The 19,586-nt window shown below is 62.9% G+C and overlaps 1 protein-coding gene across 2 annotated transcripts in view; it reads left to right on the forward strand.

Moving 5' to 3' along the window:
- Sorcs2 (sortilin related VPS10 domain containing receptor 2) overlaps window positions 1-19,586 on the forward strand; it is a 403,770-nt gene that overhangs the window by 316,539 nt on the left and 67,645 nt on the right. For both annotated transcript variants that reach the window (XM_046423462.2, XM_046423461.2), the window contains exon 4: window positions 18,356-18,520. In XM_046423462.2, coding sequence (XP_046279418.1) covers window positions 18,356-18,520 — 165 coding nt within the window. The remainder of the gene's footprint in view (window positions 1-18,355; window positions 18,521-19,586) is intronic.

Raw genomic sequence — 19,586 nt, forward strand, 5'->3', positions numbered from 1 at the left:
CTGTTTCTGTGGCTGTCATTTAGGAGCCTCGTTTCCTGGTAGATTCTGTCACTTTGGACAACGAGGTCTGGGAACCTTATCTGGACTCGGCTGGGTGCTGAGGCGTGCCTGTGCGTCCCTGGAGAGGCCCGTCCACTGGGCTGGGAGCATGGCCACCTGGGGTATGGTGGGTGGAGTCCTCTGCCTGGGGTTGCGGGCCTGCAAGGGGCTGTAGGAAGGCTCCCCTGGGGTTCAAACCTTCAGGAGAACCTTCTATTTTTAATACGTGGGGCTGTGTTTTTAATAAACCTGGGTGTGAGTGTGTTGTGTGTGCCCTGCTGCGCGGGTGACTCCTGCCTCACATGGCCCTGCTGTGCGTGCGACTCTGTCTCACGTGGCCCTGCTGCATGGGTGACTCCTGTGTCATGTGGCCCCTGATGTGCAGGCAATTCCTGCCCCATGTGGCCCCTGATGCATGTGCGACTCCTGTCTCACATGGCTCTGCTGTGTGAGCGACTCCTGTCTCACGTGGCCCTGCTGCGTGTGACTCTGACGTGTGTGTCCCTGTCTCCTCTGGGTGACAGAGCGGAGCTGCCCAGTAGGGTGGTCTCCTTCCCACGCTGGTGTGTGGCATGTTCTGCCGCAGTCTGGCTGGGCACAAAATAACCGAGCTGCCACACAGCCTTGTAGGTTCAAAACAGGAACTCCTTTATTCTCCGCACTCCCACGAACGAATGCCATGCACGAGGCCTTCTCCCGGGGACACACCATACACTTCCCAGGAACACTCCCAAACGCCACGCGGCTCCTCCAGGAACCACCAACCGGAAATCCCTCCTCTGGAAATCCCTCCTCCAGCACTTCCCCAACCAATGGGAACTCTCTGGGAATCCCCGAGAGAACTCCAAAGTAGCAGGCCGAGGTGGACAGCAGGGGTCTAATATACAATTGAACACACAGCTCAACATAACCATCATCATCTCAATGGCTCGCTGGCGTCACCTCTCAACCACTATGTTCTGGCAAAAATGCCATGCGTCATTCCTACTGGGCTATGGCTCTCAGCAATGTTCACTCTCAAACACCCGAGACCAGCCTCTGGGGCTGTCGATAGGCGGAGGGTTGGCCACCAAAACAGGGGCCCAGATCTCTAGAGGAGCTCGTCTTCCTTTCATCCATGAATGGATGAGCAAAGCTGCGCACCGGGGTGGCCTGATCAAGATATAGATGCCATTTCTCCCCAGGATCCAGGAACCTGGAGGTGGTCAGTGCAGGGCTGGCTTGACGTTCCTCCATGTGAGGGGCCCACGATTCTTCCTCAGGCTTCACCCTGCTTGACTTCTATTCCCAGTGTGTCCAGAAAGCTGCAGCCGTGCCAGCCATTGTCTGCATGTTCCAGTTATTGGGAAGGAGGTGGGGCAGGGAAGGTAGGCCGTCACCATGAGGACACGTCCCAGGATGTCACAGACTCACCTTCACATCCCAGGATTTCAGGTGCTCACATTCTTGGGTCACACTTAAGTCCATGTCACCCTGTGCTTCAGGGAGGCTGGAAAGGGTCATCTCTCTTCGGTGTGTCCAGCTCCTGCTCAACTTGAGGGCTCTGTGGGTCAAGAACAGGAGGAGGGTGCTGCTGGACGTAGGGGGGCCCCCAGGGCCAGCTCAGCTCTCTGGATGTCCCGTCCCCTGGGGTTTGGGCCTCTGAAGGATGGCGCTTTCTTGCCACCCTGACAGTAGCTTTATACTTGGGGATCCGTGGACTCGGCCGTGGCTCCTCGTGGGCAGAACCTGGTGTCATCCCACCTCAGTGCTGCCAAGGGACATTGCCAGGACTCTTCGGGAGGACTCGCTGCCTCGTGCGGCCTGTGCTCTCTGTTCAGGCCACCCCTGGGTCTCGCTGTCCACATGGCCTGGGGACTCAGCTGGGTTGCAGAGACCCAGGGAGGGACAAGGCTGCCGGCAGAGAAGCCCCTGGAGACGCAGGCGCCATCTCCAGGGGGTCTTGGGGGAGATGGGGACTCACAGCGAGGCATGGAGGACAGGCGTGGGGAGCCACGGGGGCAGGGGCTGCGGGTGGGCAGGGCGCTGAGCCCTGCGGTCCTGTCCTGTGGTCGGGCGGGGTCCTTCCGCTCCACACTGTGGATCTGATGAGCCGTCCTCCCGGGTCACCATCTACCCTGGGAAGCTGAGTCTCAGAGCCTGGCTGGAAGGACGTCACTTTTCCAGTCCTGGACGGCGAGCCCTGGACGGGAGCCCAGGAGAGGTGCTGGGAGAGAGGGTGACTGTGACTGACAGCTGCTCTCTATGGCCCCTGGAGAATGGAGGCTGGGCTTCTTCAGTTCACACCCGCCGACCGTGGACACTGTTGTGGATGTTCAGGGAGTGTGTTGGCCTCAGACCCGGCCATCCAGCAGGCCGCTCCCGGGGGGAGGCAGATGCCCACGTGGGTGGGCCTGGAGATGTGCTCTGACCCAGCAGCAGAGCGTCCTCCTGGGGCAGGGCAGGGTCACTTTGGGGATTCTTACCTATAGCCTGCCCTCTCTCTGGCCACCATCCATCTTCCTCTCGAGGCCCCTCTACCACACCTGTCTGCTGCCCACGACCCACCCTCACGACAGCTCTCCATCATGAATTAGCATCTGTTTCACGGTCAAGATTGGGGCTCGGGGTGGAAAGAGACTTTCCTTGTGACAGCCACGTCCCTCGCCCTCTGCCCAGCTCTGCCCCTCGCTCTCTGTCCCTGCCCCAGGCTTGTGCCTCCTGGGCAGTTGCCCACGGTGTTCACTTGGGATGATGTTGTCCCTCAGTGTCTCTGAGCAGCAGCAGGGGCAGGGCCGTCACACTGACCCTCATGCAGAGGGGAATGTCCCACCTGAGCACCTCAGGACACGTCACGTGCCAACTCAACACCAGGATCCTTCCCAAAGTCACTTATCACACCTGCCACAGCCACCTGAGGGGACGCTGCGGGAGCCGTAGAGGGCCCTGGCCGAATCCCTGGAACCTGCCCTCAGCTTTGGGATGTTGACTGTCCTTTCTCTGATGAACTGGGGGGCTCAGGCGCTGGCCTTCCCTTTTGTCGTCCCCTTGGGAGAACCACAGGTGGCACCTGGTGCTTCTGTAAATGGTGACAAGCTGCCCGTAAGCTCCACGCCTGGGAGGGTGCCTTCAGCCAGCACCCGGGGGGTGCCGTGGGGGTGCCGTGGGGGCCCATGTGGGGTGCCTGTGGGGGTGCCGTGGGGGTACTGTAGTGGTGCCTGTGGGCTGCCTGTGTGGGTGCCGTGGGGGCCCTTGTACCTGTGGGGTGCCTGTGGGGGTGCCGTGGGGGCACCTGTGAGGGTGCCATGGAGGCACCTGTAGGGGCGCCTGTGGGGGTGCCTGGGGTGCCATGGGGGCACCTGTGGGGGTGCCATGGGGGAGCCTGTTGGAATGCCATGGGGATACCTGTGGGGGTGCCTGTGGGGGTGCACAGGGGGCCCGTTCACCAGCTTGTCTGGTAACAACGCTCTGATTCCCAGCGAGTCCCATGAAGAGGGTTTATGACTTACAAGTGGGCGCCTGGGGACAGCAGGGCCCGGATCCGTCACAGCCCAGCCCAGCTCAGAGGCTGCTCGGGGCAGCTCAGGGCCTGAGCCTCAGGAAGCCCGGTGTCCTGCCTGGCCATGTGGCTCACAGGGCTGCGGCGCTGAAGGACGCAGGCTCTTCTGACTGTGCCCCTCGCCTCCGCGTGCTGTGTTCTGGCACCTTCCACAGTTTCCCCCGGGAAGGGCAGTGGGAGGGGGGCTAGGTCTGGGAGGAGCACCGTCCTGCAGTGCGCTGTGCCCACACAGCCAGGCCACAGCCGTGGGCCCCGCCTGCTCCTCACCCCTGTCCCTGGAGACATGTGGCCTTCAAGGGCGCCTCCTCCAGGCAGCCTTACGGACACTCCCAGCCCCCACCCCTGCTCAGGCTCCGGCTTCTGCCCTCTCAGCCTCTCCCCAGCTTATAAAAGTCTGTCTGCTGGGGGCAGGGACGTCCTGCTCTCTCCATGGCCCACGGCTGGCATGTACGTGACCAGAATGGAAGGTCAGGGCCAGAGCAGACAGTGAGGGTAGACATGGGCTCCCAGGAGAGGGACGGGAGCCGAGGGAGGTGAGGCTGTCGGAGCCCCGGGTGGGGGGCTTGGCTGGTCACCCTCAGGCTGACCCCAGACCTCTCTGGAGGCCCCACCCTAGCCACAGGTGTGGCCAGCGCAGTGTCAGGGACTCAGGAAGTCTCTGCCCTGCAGGGGCCGGGGGTCAGGTGCCCTCTGAAGGTGCCGGCCACAGTGGTCAGGGCTGGACGTGGTCAGAGGAGGAGTCTCTGGGGTCAGGCTCCCCCTGGCGCTCTGTGTATGCGCCCTCCCCAGAGGTGGCACCATGTGACTGAGGGTGCCGGCGAGGGCTGAGGGAGCAGCTGTGCTCCCGAGGGGCTGTGGTCCCTCCTCTGGGGGACACTGTGCTTCTTCACATCCTGGCCCGTCTCTGGGTCTGCACATGGCCCTCGGGTGCCCAGATGACATCGAGAGTGAGATTTTCACGTGTTCACCATGACACCTTGGTAGGGGGGACCCTGCCCCTGCCCTGAGCTGGCCAGGCCGCCATGACCAGCAGACCTGCTCTTGTCCCTCGCCACCTGGGGTGGCTGGGTTCGTCACCTTCTCACCACTGTGACCAAAGTACCGGCCAAGGACAGCTGAGAGGAGGGAGGTCATTTTGATGGTGGTTTCAGAGGATCCGTCCATGGTCAGCCAGCTCTGTCGCTCTGGGCCCGAGGGGCAGCAGCCCATGGTGTGGCGGAGGGAGCAGCTCAGGACAGATAACCGGAGGGAGGAAGGGGACCAAGGCTCCAGGATAAAATGTCACCCTGAAGGCCCGGCCTGTGACCTGCTTCCTCCAGCCATACCCACCTGCCGGCTGTCCCCACCCAGTAATCTGAAGGACCACCCACTGGTGAGGACGGGCTCTCCAGCCCAGCCCCTGGCCTTGGACAGCCCTGGTGTCCCACATCCCAAGGTGACAAGGGCCCTACGTGCCCTACAGCGGTGGCGGGGGAGGAGGGGCAGTTTGTTCACCGAGCTCCCGGCAGGTGTCATGATTTCTCGCCCTGGACCTGACCCACACGACGGGAGGTGGGGGGCACCTGCTGCCCAGCACTGCAAGGACAGCAGGCCCAGCCCCACGCCACACAGGACGTGGGGATTGTGGCAGCTACCGGCCATGGAGGACCCAGGCCCCCATCAGGGCAGCTCAGGGCTCCCAAAGGGTCTCTGGCCTCCAGAGACAGAAGCCGTGGCCTCAGCTCCTGGCCTGCAGCCGGGTACTGGGCCCCACCCGGGGCTAGGCAAGCCACAGCTTGGCAGTTGGCAGATCCAAGGACCAGATCCCAGTCCAGCCTAGAGGGGCAGGGTCGGTGCTGTGGGGTCCTGGGACTGCCCTGTGGGGTTCCCCTGGTCTCGGGCCCTCAGGGAAGCAGCTGGCCCCACGCCCATGAGCGCCCAGCACGTTGGAGGGTGAGACCTGTCCACTTCACTGGCTGCGGATGTTAGGATCTGAAGCCCCGCCCACTGTGCCCACCATCAGCGTCCCTCTGGAGGTGGCCCTGGGATGTGGGACTCACACGGTTCTGCTCATTGCCTAGCAGGTCAGGGCTATTTCCCCGTGGCCGCAGGCGATCGGCCTCTACATTTTCAAATGGTTGGAAAAAAATCTTTGAAAAAATGCAGAGATCAATGATTCTCCATGACACATGGGAATACTGTGACGTCCAGCCCCTGCCCATGAACGGCCGGGCAGTGCCTGTCTGTGCCGGGTGGGCCCTGGCTGCTGCTGCCTGTGGGGCAGAGGTCATGGGCGCAGGGCTAGCCTGTGGCTCTTGGGTCCCTCTCAGAGCAGCTTCCCGCACCGGCTCTGGGGCTTGGTGGCTCGGTGCCAGGGGCGGCAGGTGTCAGCAGGGGAGGGTCTTGCCCCGAGCCCTGTCTGGCCTCCGTTGTCAGGTCCCTGTTTCACCTGACACATCCGGGAACATGGGGTGGAGCGGAAGGGGACAAGAGGACACGAGAGGCCAGTGACACGTGTGGCTGAGCACGGGGGCTGCCTGGGGAACCGCACGGAGCCTCGGGGAAGGCTGGCTGGAGGCCCATTAAGTGTCATTGGGGGGGACACCGGGGTTTGTCATAAAAACAATGAGATCATCCAGACCAGACATGACCGAGTCCCGAGGTCTGTGGAGGTCAGGGAGGAGGCTGGCGCAGGTGTGGCAGGCTGGAGAGGGACAGCAGAGGTGGATGCTCTCCCACAGGGTCACGACGCCTCCCTCTCCTCTCCTTCCATCTCCAGACTTCCGGGTGCCCTCCTGCTGCCTCCGCAAGGACAGGTCTGCACCAGAGTCACCAGAGGCCCAGTGGGCTGCTGCGTGGGCATGGCCAGGAGGGTCAGCGGGGCCTCGTCCCTGGCGGATCAGAGCTTACCCAGGACCCTCCTGTGGCTGGGCCTGCTCTGCCCTCCGCGGCCTCCCTCCTGGGATCTCTGCCAAGCCGTGGCGGGGCACAGGTGCCCGGTTCCCCCGGGTATCCCTCCCCGGGCCCCAGCTCACTCCCAGCTGCCCGGGGTCCTGCGCACCCACCGTGCTGTTCATCCCAGCCACAGGGACCTCTGGGGTGAGGGGATATAAGCCCAGAGGGTGCCCCAGGATAGCCCCGGGAATCACTCTCTAACCTCAGAGGGGACAGGGCCGGGGGGAGGAGCGTTCTCCAGGGGGGCAAGGACCAGGGCCAGCCCCTCCTCCTGACCACAGGCGCTCCCTGGGAGCCAGGCCTGCAGACTCTGGGGCACCTGTGCTCCCGGGCAGTGCTCACCAGGGTGAGAGGGTGCATCCAGGTCGGGGCCGGGAAGAGGCCTTGCTTGGTTCCCACTGAGGGGAGAGCGTGCGCACTGACACGCCATCCCTGGGCACACGTGTGCTCGCCCACACGCAAGGGGACAAAGAGCACCCTGTCCCCAGGCATAGCACAGGCCGAGGGGAGGAGGGCAGCAGGGCCACTGCATGGACCCAGTCCGCTGTCCCCTCCAGCTGTGCCGGGCATCCTGTGTCACCGCTGGGCTCCTCCACCTCCTGAAAGGCCTTCCTCTGGAGCCGTCTTCCTGAGTAACTCTCCTTCACCCCCAAGGACACCTGCGCACCCTCTCCTCACCCGGGCACCCGCAGGCCCTGAGCCCTTCCCTGGCTCACGTCCTCCACAGCACCCCTGGACATAGACCTGGGTTAAATATGAATCTCACATAAACGACAATTCATCTCTATTCACGCCCTAAGGACTGTGCACACACCAATGCGTCTACTCACTGGGAATGCACACTGACCTGGGAGGCCTGGGGCGCCCTACCCCTGCCCAGCTCCAGCCTCGGGGTCAGGTTCCCAGCCCGGGATCCAGGCTACCTCAGAGCCACAGTGGCTGAGTCATGGCACTTCCCAGTCACACCCAGGGAGAGAATCGCCTTCATCTGGAACCCTCCTGGACCCGTCTCTCCAGGCTGACGGAGGTCCCTCAGGGTGTCCCGCACCTTCACACGCCGTGCACACAGCCCGCTCCCCAGCTGCCTCCCGTTCCCTGCTCAGCTGGCTGTCACGTGTCCTCAGACACTAACCCCCTCAGGTCTGACGAGGTCCTGACCCCTGGGCTGGTCGGGTCACACTAAGCCACACTGAGCTCCTCTGGCCTCCGCCCTAGACAGAGCTTCCTGCTGTCAGCTTCAAAACCCTCTGCGCTGGGGACCACAGGGAGAATGCGGCGCTGTGCCCAAAAGAGCTGGCTTTAAAAACCAACCGTAAAACCGTTTAATTACTTGTTCTAAAACCAGCCACGTGGAAAATATGAACCCTCGATGTAGGTTTTGGAGGCGATTCTGAAAAGAGGCCCCGAGGTGGTGCGTGGCGCTCTGGGCTCCCCAGGGTGGCCTCGAGTGTGCCACCCCACCCTCCCTGAGCCCTCGCACGCTGGCTGTTCTGAGCCTGCAGAGCCCAGCAGGAGGGTCACCCCCATCCCTCTCTCCACATCAAAGGGGTGGAGTCCAGGGCCCAGCCAAGGGACCATGTGGCCTTGTCTGGCAGCTAGGAGGAGTGAGAACACAGCACACTCTAAGTACTCAGGTTCCTCTGTGCACCTCTCCATCCACCCATCCGTCCATCCACCCAACCATCTACCTGTCCACCCAACCACCCATCTAGCCATCCACCCTTCTATCCATCCATCCACCCACCCATCCATCCACCCATCCATCCACCCACCCATCCACACAGCCATGTGCCATTTACTGGAATAGTCATCAGCTCATTGGACGTACATCAATATACACGCCTACCCGTCCACCCACACCTACACACACACCCACCTGTCCATCCCTCCCGCCCTCCACCCCACCACCCACCCACTCGTGCCTTGCAGAGTGCTCCCCATGGGCTTTGGTCCAGGCAGTGGGGTGGTGTGGGGTGTGAACAGAACCCACCGTCTGGCCTCAGGACCCGCAGCCCGCGACAGCTCCTGGACCACCTGAGGACGAGCCGCTGCGGAGTGGGGGGGGCGGTGGAGGCGGAGGGGGGCGGAGGTGCAGTGACGGAGTCGGCTCCCCCTTGGCAGCTGTTGGGGGCAGCTCAACGCCTTGGGCTTGGCCGGGAAAGCAGGCCACACTCCTCGGTGCCGGGCGCCCACATCGCTCCGCCTCTGTGTGTTGGCACGGATGCTTCACTGTTTGAAGCCACCGTCCTTCCTTTATTTTCTTAGTGTCTGTGTCACGCACACACCGTGCACACACACCGTGGTCCATGTAGCTCCCAGGGCGGAGGCTTCCTCTGTGCTCTATGTCCATAAGCTCACTAGGGAAGTGCTGGCACCAAAGGGTCCTCAAGGCGTGTGAGGTTTGTAAATGGCAAATGTGACAACAGAATCGTTTCCATGACGCGGTGCACGTTACGAACACACCTCTGTAATGTGGCCCTATGCTCCCGACATGCTGTGTGGCCCTGGGCAAGTCAGTCAGCCTCTCTGGGCTCCAGGAAGCTAACGCCACCCTCCTCAAGGGTTGATCATGAAGCCCAGGGAGATGAGGTGTGTACAGGAGTCCTCTGCCCTCATCCCCCGCTCAGTCCTTGGTGGGACCCCTGACCACATGCCATGCCCTGGCTCCTCTCCTGCTGCTGAAGGTCTCCGTCCCTGCGGGGAAGGCTGTCAGGGTCACCTGTTTCCCAGAGCAGCCCCCCTCAGGTCTCTCCCTCGGTGCCACTGACTGTCTTCCTTGGGTTGGAGACGCAGCAGCCTCAGCCGAGGGCCAGGCGCCCTGCCCTGCTCTGGGTGGGGTCCCGCCTGCCGCTGCCCAGCGGGGGGGCTCAGCCAGCCACTGTGCACCCAGCCTTCACACTGCTCCATGGTCCCGCTGTGGCCTCCCACTCTGCCAGCTGCTGGACCCTGGCACACAGCCATGGCGAAGGCCGCCAGAGGCTCTGGGCATTTTCTTTCCTCCCGGGCTCCCTCCGCGGACCCCCAGGGGAGGGGATGACACTGGAGGCGGGGGCTCCGCTCAGCCCAGGGAGTCCTGGGAAGGCGCACTGGGGGCTGCCCCAGCACCACAGCAGAGGGGCCTGGTGGCAAAGGTCGACCCAGGACAGATGCCATCGTGAGGCCGGGGTGGCGCCAGCACAAGTCCACACCCGTGGCAAGGCTGACTTGTGTGGCTCCCCTGGGTGGACATGCGGCCGGGCAGGGGTTCCTGCCCCTCTGACAGGCTACATGCTGAAGGGCGGGCCTGGGGCCACCACAAGGGCCCTTCTCAGCCTCAGTCTCCAAGGTGACAAGGTCTCTCTCCTTGGCCAGGGGGCCAGCCCACCCTGAGTGACCCAGCTGCCTTCCAGCCTGCCACCTGCAGGTCGGTCCTCCACCCAGTGGCCCTGGGGGGCAGTGGCTGGCAGATGGGTCAGTTCCCGGCTGTGGTGAGACAGGCACAGACCTGGGTCACCCCGGAACCCATTGCAGGGGGTTGTGTCAGCCCTGGACAGTGTGGCCCAGAGGCACCTGCAGCCAGCCTCTCAGGCCCCTGGCTCCGGGGGAGTGTCCACAGAGGGGTCGAGTCAGCTGGGCACCGCTCCTGGCCAGGCTTCCCCTCTCCAACCTGCAGCCCAGGTGGAGGGCAGAGACCCGGGAGGGGAGCGGGAGGACCATGGCCTCTTCCTCCCACAGGCGGGACGGCGGCTCCCAGGGGCCCTGCCCTGTGGCCAGGAGTCCGCTGGGGTCGGCCAGTTCCTCCTCGCTGAGTGCAGCTGGCCTTGGAGAGGAGCACAGGCCGAGAGGGCAGTTGGTCACTGGGGTCCAGGCCGAGGGGGGCACCGGGTGGTTCTGCAGTAGTGTGTGCTGGCCCCTGGCCCTCAGTGCCCAGGCTCTGCAGCTGCCCGCATCCTACTTCCAGGTGCCACTGAGACTTGAGTGACAGGGCCTGGCTCTTTGGTTTGTGCCTGAGGGGGCACAACCAGGGTCCCGGGGGGGCGGGGGGGGCTCTGGGTGCAGACGGGGCCCGTCCTTCCTGATCAGGAAACTCCTGCATGATGTTCCCGCTGGAGACGGGCCTCTCACCACCAGGAGCCGGGGCCCCCAGAGCGCTGCCCAGAGCTGAGTGAAAGCCTCCGTCGTCCGTGGCAGGAAGGACGAGCAGGACTCCACGGACCAGAAGGCGCCTCCTCCAAGACGCAGTCCCCACCACCCGCCAGGCTCTCTCTGGGTTGTCAGGGGCCATGCCCTGGGGCCACTCCCTGCCACCGAGGAGCAGAAGGCACGGGACTGGATGGTGACTGATGGCACAAGGGAGAGAGGTGGCACGGCTCTCACCCCATCACTGCCCAGGACACAAAGGCCCTGTCCTACTGACCGATGGTGCTCAGGGACACAGGTACAGGGACCTCCGGGATCCAGCACCCACAACCAGTGGCTCTGGGGATCAGAGCTTCCCTCGACATTCACAGGAGCCCGCCGCTGGAATCAGAGTGCCCACGGACACCAATACTGACCATCAGTAGACCCAGGGGACACAGACCCCACAGACAACCGATGGTACTCCAAGACCCCAGTGCCTGCCCTGGCCGTCACTGGTCCCTGTGTCCACGCCATGTTTGACACTGGCTCTGTCCTGGGCCTGCTCCCTCTGGCCATCCTCCCTGGCACCTCTCTGGTCCCTGTCCTGTCTGCCCACCCCTGAGCCTCCTCCTCAGTGTGGGAGGCCCTGGGTGGGTCTGGCTCTCTGCTCCCGGAGCCTTCCTGACTCTGAGTCCTGATTTCCAGACTCCTGAGTTGCCCTCCTCCCCCTGGAGGTTCCACCCCCTGCCAGGAGCCTCACGGTGGAAGACCAAGCCTTCAGCACATGGGCTTTGGGGACACTTATTCAAACCATGACAGGGACTCCTGGGAGACGGGTAGCAGTGCTGTCCAAGGACGTGGCAGACTCGCGGTCCAGGCCGGGCTCACAGCAGGCCCTCCGTCAGCGCTCGGCATGGCTGGCTCCTGCCCCGTGTCGTCCTCCAGCCACAGCCAGAGGCGCTGCTTGTGCCAACCGTGACTCACACAGGTCTGAGCTCAGACACTGACCCTGGCTGCCCGCTGCAAGGCCTGGCTCCCCCCAGACAGGGGATTGCAACGGAGGGCCGCCCGGCTCTGCCTTCCTCATGGGCTGGCCCCTTGACCTGACCTCGTGCAGACGTGGGCCCTGTGACAGCTCATGGCCCCCTCAAGGGAGGACAATGACAGTGGCCTTGGCGAAGCTCGGGAGCATTTCTCCAGCTGCTCCAGCGCAGCCCGTGGTCTTGGCTCTGATCACAGGTAGAAAGGGGAGGAGGCTGGCTGTCATCTCCACCCAGGAGGCCGCCGTGGCGCCTCTGGAAAGCCTGACATACAGGAGCTGCGGTGTCTTCGCGGCCTTCCTTCCGCTGCTCAGTTAAGGGCAGATAAATGAGCAAACCGTCCCCTGATCTAATCCTACCACTTAACGCAGCCGCCCTGATAACAGACAACCTCCCAACACAGTGGCTCCGGAGAATCAGCCGCCGCATTCCGCCGGGAAACCAGGCTCCCCACTGCTGCAAAGTGTCCTTGGACAGCCCAACCAAACACAGTCACACCAGGCTCTTCCGGAACCCGGCTGAGGCCCTTTCAGAACCCAGATCGCCAGTAGTTATCCACGCAGAGGCTGGCGGCCTCCCACGACACAGGGTGCGGACCCCAAGTCCACACGGCAAGGCCATGAGGCCCGGCGAGGGATTATTTGCACACATCCTGAAGATGTCTCCCTCTTTAGTGAGCACCACGGGGCTGCGACTTCCAAGTCACCTGTGGTGGAAGGGAAGGGCCTGCTCTGGCTCAGGTCACAGGTGTTCTTGGGGACACTCCCGGCATCCCAGCGCTTTCCAGGCCAGCAGTCAGGACTGACCAGGCCTCTCTGACCTCAGTTAGTGGATGTTTTACAGATTCTGTTGATGTGGGTCAAGTTGTCTCCACGCAGAGGGGTGGATGGCCTTGGGCTGCTCCTGTTTCTCTGCGTGGCACAACGTCTCCCACTGCTCACTGTCATGAAGGGAAGACGAGGACACGTTTGTCTGGTTCTCAGCCTGGGAGCTGAGGTCAGTGAGGACATGTCCTGGGGAACAGGAGGGCAGATCAGGATTGCTGGGGCGGCGCGGTCAGCGCCTACACTGAGCACCAGGCTCGAGGAGCACAGCTCCCTGCTCCCGGGTTCCCAGGTCCTTCCCCAGGGCGGTTTCAGGGCAGGGATGGAGAGGAGGACTGAGGGGAGACGGGGAGGAGACCACCGGGTACAGTGCGAGGACCCGGCAGTCGGGTTGTAGAAGTCCAGATTAGAAAGAGGTTCCTGCCCACGGAGCTTCCGTGGCCTCTGCTCACCAGCACGGCGCTCCTGGGAACAACTTAGTGGCGTCTCTCTGATGACAGATCTGACACATTCTATAAAAAATATCCATTGACGAAAATGCATTTATTCATTCCACAAATAGCCAAGGGCTTCTCCCGTGGGCAGTGCCAAGCAGCTGGGAAGAAGCCAGGAGTCTCGGACGAAAGAGACTTGGTTCCAGGGCCTGGCCACTCGGACGTCCAGCGTACCTGGCCTTCCAGCCTGGCTCACAAGCACACCTGCACCCACGCACCTTTATGTGGAGTGTGTGTGTGTGTGTGTACACACACTTTACCTATGTGACACACACACACTTTACCTATGTGACACACACACACTTACCTATGTGACTCAGTCATCTACCTGATAAATTCCAGAACACACCGCATCTGGAATCATTGCCCCGGGCATCTGTGTGCCGAGGTCTAGCCCCAGGAGGGAGTGCTCACTGGGTCCCACGCAGCTCACAGCCTGGGTGTCCAGTACAAGTGCTCTGACTTGGTGCAGCTCCACCTGGTCCTGGGTGACAGCTACCCTGTGGGCACACTTCCTCCAACCTTCCTTCACAGGGGCTCACCTGCTCCTCAGAGGGGCAACATCCTGCTGAGCACAACCGCCTATGAATGGCCCTGCTCTGGGTGCCTGGGCAGCACCCACAGGCCCCTGACGTGGGTCTGCGCAGATCCGGAGGAGTTCTAAAAGTGGGCTTGCGGTCGCGCTGCGTGGCGAGGGCCCCTCCTGTGCCCAGGGTTTTGCAGCCTTGGAGCGCGTCTCCAGGACCCAGGCTGGGGTGGGCAAGCCCTGCCCGGATGCAATATTCGCCTTTGGTCAAGTGCGTGTGTGGAGGAAGCTCTTTTCCGGGGGTGCCGGTGCCTGTGGGGCCGCAGGAGCCGACCTGGTGGACCTCCCTGGACCTGGTAGGTCAGAGTCCTTGGTCCTCCACCACCAGGGCTTTCTCAGAGCCCACTGTGCCAGGAAGGCTGGGCACAGGGACCAGAGGCTTCCCTGTGCAGTGGAGGGAGGACTGGCGTGAGGTCGGAGGTCAATGTCATGGGACGGATGCTGGAGACCTGCAGGGATCTGGGCCGCCCAGAGCCGCTGAGGACAGGGTTTCTCCCCCTCCTGCCCAGGGCGGCAGATCCAAGGAGGCTGTGTGGTCTGTGAGTCCCCCTGGGTTTCAGCTGGGGCTTGGAGGCTGGGGCAGCCTGAGCACCGGCCCACACAGCTCGGCACAAACAGCCCCCAAGTGCTGGCCACGGGTGAGGCTCAGAGACATCAGTCGTCCAGTGGACAGCACTAAAGCGCCTACTGCAGGCACCAGGGCCTGGGCTCAGCACTGAGTGAGATGCCCATGTCCCCTGTGGTGTGGCCTTGTGGGGAGACGTCCAGCAAGTGGGAGGTCAGGGAAGAACGGGTCTGGAGTGTCCCCGTGGGTGATGGAAGGTTCTGGAGGTGGACGTGGTGATGCTGTGATGTAAAAGGACATTTTCAGAGAGTGTCCACAGTCGGCGTTGACACAGCACGAGAGCAGGGTCGGGGTTCAGGGTGGACTGGGGGCTCTGGGCTGCTGCAGAGTGGGAAGGACCGCACTGGACGGCTCTCTCTCAGCTGTTTTGAGGTGGTAAGTGGCTACGGTGATGGGCATGTCAGGGGCTGTCATGTACACATGCCACATTGCGTGTGTGTGTCCTGTTGTACCCTAAAAATGTGCACTCGTATGATCTGTTGGTGAAAATCAGTATTAATTTAGAAGTTAACATAAAAATATAACATTGCTAATACAACTTAGGGAAGAGGAGCCGGGCGCACCCCTCCAGGCAGAGGCCTCTGGGGCCAGACCCACAGAGTGACGGGGTTGACACCGGCTGGAGAGGCCCAGGCACAGTCGAGGGCTGCGGTGGAGGAGGCGGGAGCCTGTGAGTCCTCTGCCCCCTGTGGTCCTGCCAGGCCCCTCTGGGAGGTCACCCCCCCCCAGCCTGTTTCTCTCCTGACTTCACAACCCCTGTTTCAAACAGCTAAGAAGGCCCATTCTAGATGACCTCGCTGGGTGGGCTGGTCCACTCCCAGGACTGTGTCTGTGCACCTCACCCCCAAAGCCTGCCTCCTCCCTGAATCCCTCCTGTCCCTGGGTGCGCCTCAGAATCTCAGCAGCTCAGCTCGACCTCATGGTTGTCTCCCCAAACTGGCTCTGCCCAGGTCCCCCTCCCTGTGAGAGCAGGGCCACATACCCTCTGTCCAAACCAGCAGCTTAGCACGTTCCTGCACTTCCTGTTGCATTTCTTCCCCCACCCAAAGCCACCAGACTGCTCTGAAGTGCCCAGGCCCTGCCCACTGCTGCCCAGTCCACTGCCTCTGCCTAGGCCAGGTCCTGTTGGCTCCTGGGCCCTAACTGCCTCCAGCCTCTGGTGTGTCCAAGGCCATGCACAAGCACGCAGGCCGTGTGTCCTGAGGGTGAGGGGAGCCGATGGTCATCCTGGGGCAGCCCCCTCCTGCAACATGAGTGGCCACCCAAACTTGCTGACCGTCCCAGCGGGACTCTCCAGGGCCAGGAGCAAGCACTGGGTGGGGGAGCTGTCCTTGGTCCCCACAGCTCACCTGGCAGGGACGAGACCCTGGGAAGTGGGGGCGAAGGCCCTGTGTCGGTTTTCTTCCATGGTCTTCCCCTCTGGGCATCAAAGCCAAGTTCTCTGGACCCCACAGGAATTGGGTTTTCAACAGACAGGTGACTCAGGGCACCCCATCCTGGGACCAGGGACCCTTTGGGCCTAAGCTTGGTAAAGGGCGAAGGAACTGAGTCCCGGGGTGAGATTCTGGAGGGAGTGGACACTCTGAGAAGCCCGCAGCAGAGTCTGGTAGAGCCAGGGCGGTTTCTGCCATTTGTCGGGTGTCTTGGTGTTTTGATTTTTTTTAGTGTGGAGAGTTACTGTGTGAGGAGCGGCACCGCAGGCAGAATGGGACCTCGGCCCCGCCTTTGGAGGAAGTGGTGGGAAGCCTTGTGGACCAGGGTGGTGACTCATCAGCTCCTCAGGACACAGTGTCTCTGATAGCAGGTCCTAGCAAGGGTCCAGGTGGGAACAGGCTGACACAGGCCAATCCAAGAGCAGAACAGGGCGTGGGGGCTCCGGGTCAGATGCAGCGGGAGGGAGCCCAGCGCAGTCCCACAGGTGAGCCGTGGAGGGGACTTGGCTCCAGCTGGGCAGGCGGTGTGACGCCCACAAGGCGCTCAGCCACTCTGGCCTCAGCTTCCCCGTCTGAGCAGTGGGGACGGCCGAGCCTCCCCAGCAGGTGCACCTGAGTACACAGCAAAACAAAGGACGTGCTGCCTCCCCTCCTCCGATGGCGGTTGGGCCCCACATTGTCTAGCCCTTTCTGGGGCCCACACTACAAGTGGACTGGCCGTCGTCAAATGAGCCTGTGGAATGTTTCTCTGGAGTGTTTGGCTTGGTCCCTCGGATTTCAAACGCCCAGCCGCGTGGGCCCCGGAACCTGGTGCAGGTACCATATGTCTCCCCAGAATAGTAAGCAGTAAAAATACCCCCTTTAAAATAGAAACTGCTTCCCAACTTGGAGGAACAATCTGCCAGCCTCTGCCTGGCGGCTGGTTGGTGACTTCCTGGGCTCCACAGCCCTGCCCCCCGCCCCCCGCGCTCCGCTTGCTCTTCCAACTGTGAGGCCCAAAATAGCTCCGAGCCGATGGCTGGCGCCTGGCCAGCCGTTCTTTCCTTCCTCTTACCTGGGGTCCCCCTGGCAGAGCCCCGGGCCTGCAGGAGGGGATGGGCAGGGCAGACACAGGCTGTGGGGCAGAGGCCACCCTGCACCGCAGCCCTGGTGTGTACTGAGGTTCCCAGACCCATTTACGGGGTCGTAGCACCCACCTAGTGCCAGGCCCTGCGCGCAGGGGAGGCAGGAGGCTCCCAGAATGCCTACGGTGCTGTCCGGGGGTGGACATCTGCCTGCTGTGAGCAGCCGGGAGGGAGTTAAAGTGAGCCGCGGGGCTGAGGGAGTGGGCCGCAGCGGCCGGCGGGTGGAGTGGGCAGTGGGGTGAAGTTGCAGGGTGGACACCGAGTCCAGCCAGCAGGGGCCAGCCTCGCCCTGTCGGCCCCCCGTGCGGCCGGGTGTTGGACCCCAAGGCTCTGGGACCCGCCACGCCTGGGGACCCTGGCAGCGTCACTTTGGACTGGATGTCCATGTCCTTCTTCCACCCCTGGGCCTGCCCGTCACCAGGGTGTGAGCAGTAGGCTGGCTGTCCCGTCCTGCCCCTCTGTGAGACCAAAGGGAGTCCCATGCAGCCCAGGGACGCCAGTGCCCCAGGACTCAGTGAATGGAGGCCAGGGGTGGAGCTGCCCGGCTGCCCACCCAGGTGCTGGCCACTCACAGGGCATGTCCTGGCACCACAGAGCAGGCCTGCTGCAGCGTCCCTGTAGGAGGCCTTGGAGAGCAGGGTGCTCCTGGTGCCTGGGCCCCTCCTAAGGGTGTCACCACCTGTCACTCCAGCCACTGCAGTGACGCACGGAGTGGAAATGGCAGATGGAAGGACACGGACATCCCCAGTCTAAGCCACCAAAGCCCCAGCCGGGGCCCAGGCCACCTTGGGGACCCATGTCTACTAAGCCACGTGGACATGAGGGAATGTAGAGCAGGTGACAACCTCCATGTTCCCGGGCTCCCATGTGCTGTAGAACTGTCCTGTGGCCACCTCTCCAGAGCCCCACAGCTGGGAACTCCTGTCCCCTGGCCTGGAGACTGACGTCCAGGGCATGGTGTGAGCAAGCCAGCTCCTCTGGAGGCTCACAGGACTGTCCACTCTCTGCCTTTTCCTGGTGTCCTGGGCAGTCCCTGGACATCCGGGACTCCGAGGTGCACCCCTCCCATATCTGTGTCCATCTGGTCATCTTAGGAGGACACCAGTCATTGGCCTGGCCACCCTGACTCAGAAGGATCTTGACTGAGCTCATAATCACATGGCCAATAGGGTCACGTTCCCAGGTGTGGGGTCAGGGCAGGGGCGTCCTTCTAGGGGACACGCTGGACCCATCGTGGCCCTCTTGCCAACAGAACCCAGACCCTGCTGCCCCCTCCCCACAGGCTCCCCTCGGCACCTCAGCCTGTCAGAGCCCGGTCCTCGCCCCCGTCAGTGTCCCCTTGTGCAGACAGCCCCTGTGTCCATCACGCCCTCCCGTCCACCCCCGCTGCTCCGCTCCCCCTAGGCCCCAGGTCAGCCGTACCCGGTGATGCGCCCACCTGCTGGGCTCCCCCTGAGCTGGAGTCTCATTCGTGGCAGAGGTCCACGGTCCAGCCTCAGTGTCATGACAGGGCGGGCATCAGCGCACCAAGGGCCAGCACTGGGCACAGGGTGGGCACTAGTGTCCTGCCGTGGGGAGGCCACGCTGGCTGGAGGCTCACGCTGCCCTGTGTTGCAGATCATCCTGGTGAGCTCCTCGCTCAGCGACCGCGAGCAGAGCCTCTTCCTGAGCACCGACGAGGGCGCCACCTTCCAGAAGCAGCCGATTGCCTTCCTGGTGGAGACCCTCATCTTCCACCCCAAGGAGGAGGACAAGGTCCTCGCCTACACCAAGGAGAACAAGGTAAGGGGGCACAGGGGCGCGTGCAGTCGACAGGGCAGGGACACCTGCCGCAGACCCGTGGGTGGGGCACCCTATTGGACAAACGTCAGCTCAGAAGCAGCCTTCTCCCTCAGTGGGACTCAGACACCTAGGCTGGTGCAGGAGAAGCCTCCCGGGGGTTGCGAGGCCCAGACTCTAGTCACAGGTGTGTGGCCCGTGTCAGCGTGGGGAGTGTCAGTGTGGGGAGTGACAGCTGCCTGACTGTTGTGGGGACTAAGGAAGGTGGAGGTGAGCAGGCACTGGGCACAGAGGCCTGGGGAGGGTCAGTCGGTCACAGCTGGCCACCGCATTGTTGCACTCTGTCTCTCCCCACACACTAGCCATTAGGGCCTTCCCCTACTTCCAGAATGCTCCGCACACCTCCTGGGCCAGGTCTTGCAGGCCCTTTCCCTCTGCCTGGGATGCGCGTCCACCTTCACCAACAGGAGCCAGGTGACCCTCATTTCAGGGCAGCATCCGCTCCTTGGGAGCCATGTCCTCCAGGCCCTGCCGGGAACAGGGGGTCCTCCGCACGGCAGGGAGCGTGGCAGGTGCCCAGCCCTTCACAGGACCTGGAAGCTGGCCCGGGGGTGGGAGAGCCCCTGCTGGTGTGGGCAGAGCCGGCCCACCAGCTCCTGGAGGCCGTGAGGGGAGAGGTCACTGGGCGGGAAAGGCCCCAGAGAGGAGCCAGGGCTGGGGAAGAGGCCTTGGTCAGCTTCCTGCAGCCACTGTGACCAGTGACCAGAGGCTGTCTGGCTCAGCGTAACTGTGACAAAACTGGCCTCTCACAGTATGAAGTCAGACTCACTGCACTGAGATCCAGGTACCGCAGGGCCGCGCTCCTCTGGACTCCAGGGAGAACCTGGCCTGGCCTTTGCTGGTTCCCGAGGCTGCCAAGCTCCCCCTTCTAGCTGCAGATGCCACTCTCAGGGACAGCATCTTCAAACCTCCCTGCTCCGTCTGCACAACACCCACTGCGTGTGCGCGTGTGCAAGTGTGTGTGCATGTGTGTGTGCGCGCGCGTGTGTGGGAGATCTCTCCTGCCATC

This window comes from Marmota monax, unplaced genomic scaffold (assembly GCF_021218885.2).
Source record: "Marmota monax isolate L192 unplaced genomic scaffold, Marmota_monax_Labrador192_F-V1.1 WCK01_AAM20220418_F8-fsc00009, whole genome shotgun sequence".
Taxonomy (NCBI): domain Eukaryota; kingdom Metazoa; phylum Chordata; class Mammalia; order Rodentia; family Sciuridae; genus Marmota; species Marmota monax.